We start from the raw sequence: 6,000 nt of genomic DNA, 5'->3' as shown, positions 1-6,000 counted from the left end.
TGTCCAATCACTCAGTTTATACAAGACTTTGATTATGAATTTATTAGGAAATAGAGAAAAAAGGGGAACAATCCCCAAAAACATGCATCTCGCATACAGGCGGACGCTGCCGCTCAGAACACTGCAGACTGGGGGCCTGGAATCTGGTAAAGATATGCTGGAGAGAGATCTCAAGAGGGGACAAGTGCAGATTACCTGAATGTTTCACTCTACCTGATCTGCACGTCGAAGATGGGAGGCATCAACCCCTCCGAATATACCTGCAATTTTATTTATTTATTTTTTTTAAATAAAATGTATCGAATCCCCTAACCTTCCTTTAAAACACTTCATAAAATAAAAGTTGTTCATTTTGGGACCATACCATTAACACTGCTCCAAATGACTGCTTTTAGGAAAAAAAAAAAAAAAAAAAAAAAAACACACACACACACACATGCGCACACACACAACGGACTACAATTTGTAAAGCAGGTTCTGTAACCGATGCCACAAATAACGACCAACTGTGTCCACCTGGAACCTCTTTGGAATAAAGTGAGCATGCTCAGCCCTGCATTACAAAACACACCAGCATGTAGGTGCAGGAAACATTTCGCAAAGACAAAAAAAAAAATGCATGCTTTACAGCTACCCTGTAGAAATCAGCATGTTTAAGAGAATTTCTTAGTTGTTTAATATCCTACTGTGTGCATACCACTCTCCTTCTCAGCTTAGATTTGCTATTCTTCCATTACATGTGCCAGTGTTGCACAAGCTTCAGTGCACAGTGCTTAATCTATGGGCATCAGTGCCCAGCATGGCAGTTTCCCTACAATCACCTTTAACAGACTTTTCAGATCATTCGTTTGCTTGTGCAAATCCAAGCGTAAACAAAACAATCATACAGAACACACAGGCAACAGAACATTAAGAGGTCAGAAATACATTATTGGGAAAATGGTATATTTATTTTCTGAATGTGATTTTTTCCCCAAATCTCTCTTGATCAAAACACAGTATTTCTAAGCTGCAAAAGCTACTCTGTACAAAAATGATGTTAGTTCTAGCAATTGTAGCCCAGATGGTTGACAGCACTGTGCGCTAAACTCGGGGAACACACCCTACACTACCCCCTCGAATACAAACCCAAAAATAAAAGGCATTCAATACCTTAACAGATTATTCCAATAGCCCACCCCACAAGGTGAATGACCACAGAGAGCTTTGGCATTGTCTGGTAATTCCCTTGATATGGATATTATTGCCCAATTAAACATATTGAGTTTGAACACACTCAAACAGAATCGGATTGTAAGTGCGCACATTTATTTATTTATTTATTTTTGCTTTTTAAAAAAAACAAAAAACAAAAACAAAACAATTAGTCAGACCAACTCAACCTTTTTTTTTTAAATAGTGCAGGACATTATTTCTAAGCGTAATATAGATTGTAAAATGTAACAGTTTTTATTTAAAATTCTGCACTAACAGTGCATACGTTTTCAAAGCACGGAGCGATGCTCCCGAGACGGACGTTTTGAGTTGTGCAGGGTAGACTCCTACCTTTTTCTGCACCCCCCTTTAATCGACAAGATTTCAGCTTAACCCCAGTTAATTCAGCATTGAAGTGGACAAGGTAAACCATTTTCCCCTCCATGTTTGCCAAGATCTCCTCCAACAGGCAATTACAAAAGAGCCACAACTCAACTGCAAAACTATACTGGTTGGAGAATTAAGAATGAGCGGCAGATTAGGCAGGAGGCTGATTGTTCTTGTTTGGGTGCAGTTCTGATCAATTAGTCACAGACCTAAACCAAGAGTTACAATTGAAACAATAACTCATGCCACACTGGGAGAGGTGGACTCCCTCACCCTTGCTTGTGTAACTTCTTTTTATGGCATCTTGCATTACAGCCGCAGTTCAGAAACACTTACAGAGCTTCACTAAAGACATCGAGTTTGCTGAAGTCTAGAACTGCTTACTGACTTATCGTGTAACAAAAAGTGTCATTAAATTCTTGTTAATTTGTATGGTCCAAGCCACAAGCTCTTTTGTGTCACAAATGATAAACTCTTGTCAGTTTGGGTGCTGAACAAGCCTTGGATTTCCATGCAACACAGAGTAGTGCTTCTACTAGCCCACAGAAAGGACAAGGCCAGCTTCTGGCAGTATTCAATAAACTACAGTCAACGACCACCAGGGAGGGATTGCAGGAGACAGACATTACAGAAGTCCACAATGCAAATGTACAACAGTGTCTCGCTTCAAACAAAAGTAAACAAACAAATCTAAGTGCTACATCCAAACTAGCACTGTTTCAACTCAACGGCCACAAATACTAAAACTGGGATCACTCAAATTTATCAACACAAAAAAGGTATATGCATGTTCTAGTTCGAAACCACTTTTCCTGAACCAAGTCTTCCTCCATCTAAGATCTATACTCCAAACCACTAGAGAGTAATGGAAGCCAGCCTCAGCATGGTTAATTCAATGGAAAGTGTGCAAAACAGGCTCTTTTTTCTCTCCAAAGGATCCCGTTTTTGTGATTAAAACAGAAGTCAGTTATTGTTTTAGTTTCCAAGCTACACTAAACACAATGCAACGAGCAGCCAGTATCTTTGCAAGCTCTAACAGTGTTTCCATCTGGGGGGGGAGCTCAAAGGACGCTCTGTGTATTATTTAATATTCTTAAAAAGGAAATACAAAAAATGCCAAACCTAAAAGCAAAAGTAGTACTTGTAACAAGCTAAACCATAAACAAAAAGGTGCAATACTTTAAACCTTGCTAGCAATCAATACTAAAACAAAACCCACACAACGAAACAAAACAAGCAATGAACAAAACAATAATTCTTTAAGAACATTCGTGGTAAACTTTTTCTGTACTGTGCGTGGCTGGCAACAGGAACTTATAGGGGTGGTCGATGATTATGGTTTGAGCTTCAAAACCAGGGTGCTGCCAGGGACACAATGCAAACTATTGGCTTTAAAAAGCGTTACCTTTCAACCATGTGCCGCCAGGTTCCCTGCCATTCACTCCATTTCTTTTTCTCTTCATTTTTTATGTATGCATTTTTTAATATATATATATATTTTTTTTTCCAATTTATTATAAGTGAGATTCCACCATTTTCTGTAGACAAGAGCTGGCTGGAAACGCACCCAGTGCAGATAAAGACTGTTTATTTCTCTCTCTCGCTCGCACTCACTCTCTCTCCAGTATACAACACTTTTAGAAACATAAGTGAAAAAAATAAACCCCTCTGTTATAAATGTTTGCTTTTCCCCAGTCTTAAAAATGCATCTCGTTTCACATTTGAGTGTCTCTCTCTTTCAGTTGGTGATCATTCTTCAAGTATATTTTGAAAGAAAGTGATATGTTCATTTTTCTTAACAATTAAGTTAAATGGGACATATGCTTCAAGACCGATTCATTGCTTCTCCCTCCCCCTTACCGACTATTTTGGCGTAGTCTTATTTTTGTCCTTGTATTTCTAATAAAACTTGGTTTATTGCAAGTTGGGGGGGAAAAAAAAAAAAAAAAAAAATACAAAAAAAATCCTGTCAAGTTATTAGTGCTGTTCTAGAACACACACGCTCTCCCACACATTCACGCACACACACACACACACAAAATTGGTTAAAACGAGGTCAGAGTTGAAAGTTGTTTTTTTTCTTCTTTTTCTTCCTCTTTCTCCAGAACAAAATAAACCCAGTTCAGATTTTATTTTTTTTTTTTTTTTTTTAAATGGAGTCCGTACCCCCTCCGAGGAGATCCACTGGTAGTAGAGGAGCCGGGCTGCTGATTTGGTGGCTGTCTTCCATGCTGGGGGATCCCCACAAACTCGAGGGGTACCCGGAGGCTCCACCCCAGAGAGACTGGCGCTGGGTGTCCCCCGCGCCGCCCCCCACCGCAGCCCTGCCTGCTCCTCCGCTGCTCCACTGGCTGAACAGGTTCAGATTGGCGCCTGCCCCGCTGTTGCTGGGGTCCACAGGGCTGGCACCAGTATCTAGGCTCTGCCACCCCCCTCCTCCTCCTCCTCCTCCTCCTCCCGTCACTGGCACGCTCGCCCCCCCCCTCCTCCTCCTCCTCCTCCTCCTCCCGAGCTGCTCGACACAGACGCTGACACTGAGGTGTTCTGAGCTCCGCCCGTGACTCCGCCCTGGGAATGTGCAAAATAGCGGCTGACCTCCTCCTCACTCACAAACTCCGCCAGGATGGTGGTGTTCCCCAGCACGCACCTGGAAACGAGACACGCAAACATTAATCCAGTCCGTCAACAGAAATCCTTTTACACCGTCTGCTCTGCTCTGCTCTCCCTACTACTCAAAGACATTTGTTTGACAGACGCTTTGACCAGGAGTCTTATCGTTGAAAACATACACGGATCCTACTCACAAAGATTGATCAGTTTTTGGATAAAGTTAGATATTCATAAAACATTTGAAGAGCGAAGTTGGATTTTATTTTTTCTGAGATTCATGCATACACTAATCTTTAATAAATAAATAAAACAAAAACTCAGGGCTTGAAACTCCAATTAGGTCTCCAGAACTTCTCATTTATGTACAGTACTTTATACATTCAAACGGCAAACTTTGAGTCTTTCAATTAAGACATTGAGGAAAAAACATCTAGTTGAAAAGTTTGTCTGAAAGTATTGCTTTTTTTAGGATTTCAAAGTTCTGCTCCAATAAGTGACTGACACTAGGACCACCATGCGAGTCAATTTGACCCACTTTGGATTTATAATGTTAACTACAATTCCATTGTAAAATTGTACGTGTGTGTGGCGGTTTCTGACTTTTCCTAAATATATGAACTAAATATCATGACGGCACTTGATAGCCAGAAATAGCTAAAAATGATAGTTAAACAGCTGTACCTAGAACAGCCACGTGGGTCAATCTGACCCCTGCATTACAATACATGTCTTTTTAAATATAACCTATGATACGGTATTTTTCTCTGCAAATGCAGCAAACAGGACACGTCTCCTCCTCCTGGCACGCGTCTTTTTTAGTTAAAGCCTTTCTTTGTTGTAGACTGACTACAAGACAATTGGTGCAATTGTACAAATCCAGTCATAACAAACACAGACCTTTCAGATATGTATTTGATTGTGTCCGTTTTCCAGGGAACATAAAGATAAAAGGGAGCGTGCCAAAATGAAATAATCGGCTATACGTCACACGCGTTCAACCGTCACTGAAGTTAAAACTGTACAGGGTTGGATATGGGAGTGCTGACTATTGCCTGGCTGGTATAGTCTGCTGTGGCGGGATGATGACAAACATGGTGCTCGCCAACGCTGTTTTGCTAATCAGCTGGGGCTCTAAGGTTGTCTGCTGCTTTAACAGTTAAGCATACTAACCTTTACTTAAAGTAAGAAAAAAAACTACCTGTCAGTGTTTGTGAACAGGATCCCTACTAAAGCCATACTTTGGCAGAGGTTATAAAACTAGGGTGGTGGTTCCACAGTTAATCTGTCGCTGAATTCCCTGCTGCTGGGAGTGGAACTCTCTAGAGCACTGTACCAATGCAGTGCATTGAGGAGGTGGGACATTAAGAAGATGCTCTCACATGTGCAGTGCAGTCTGTGCCTTGGCCGCCTCTTGCTTGCTGCTGTAGCGGATCAGAGCGCTGCCCTGCGTCAGGTTCAGGTGGAATGTGAGCAGGGGGCCATGCTGCATGCAGATCGTACGCAGGGTCGAGCCGTCGATCTGGAAGAGAAGCCAGAGGCAAACCAATGACGGTCTTCATATTCAGAACCAGCAGCTGAGCTTCAACAAAGGTGAAGCAAAACTACAGGAAACTAGCGGCTGGTTTCACAGACCTCGACTGGCACAAACCTTGGACTAAAGCATGTTAGGCTAGGTAAGGTAGTCCAAGATCAGCACTAACCAGAGTCTGTGGAAATTTGCAGCAAGTAGACAAACACTGCGTTGAGTGCTTCCTTCAGCTACAAGTACATGGAAAAATCCCCAGAGCTCACTATACTAGACTATACTGA

General features: G+C 41.6%; 1 protein-coding gene across 6 annotated transcripts in view; it reads right to left on the bottom strand.

The window, feature by feature from the left end:
• Positions 1-4,026: 4,026 nt before the first annotated feature.
• tnrc6b (trinucleotide repeat containing adaptor 6B) overlaps positions 4,027-6,000 on the bottom strand; it is a 65,130-nt gene continuing 63,156 nt past the window's right edge. For all 6 annotated transcript variants that reach the window (XM_041242206.1, XM_041242209.1, XM_041242207.1 and 3 more), the window contains 2 exons: positions 5,571-5,710; positions 4,027-4,228 (listed from right to left, as the gene is read on the bottom strand). In XM_041242206.1, the coding sequence (XP_041098140.1) occupies positions 4,042-4,228; positions 5,571-5,710 (327 nt within the window). In that variant the 3' untranslated portion in view covers positions 4,027-4,041. The remainder of the gene's footprint in view (positions 4,229-5,570; positions 5,711-6,000) is intronic.

Source organism: Polyodon spathula, unplaced genomic scaffold (assembly GCF_017654505.1).
Source record: "Polyodon spathula isolate WHYD16114869_AA unplaced genomic scaffold, ASM1765450v1 scaffolds_1213, whole genome shotgun sequence".
Taxonomy (NCBI): domain Eukaryota; kingdom Metazoa; phylum Chordata; class Actinopteri; order Acipenseriformes; family Polyodontidae; genus Polyodon; species Polyodon spathula.
This window is presented reverse-complemented; position numbering and strand designations above follow the sequence as displayed.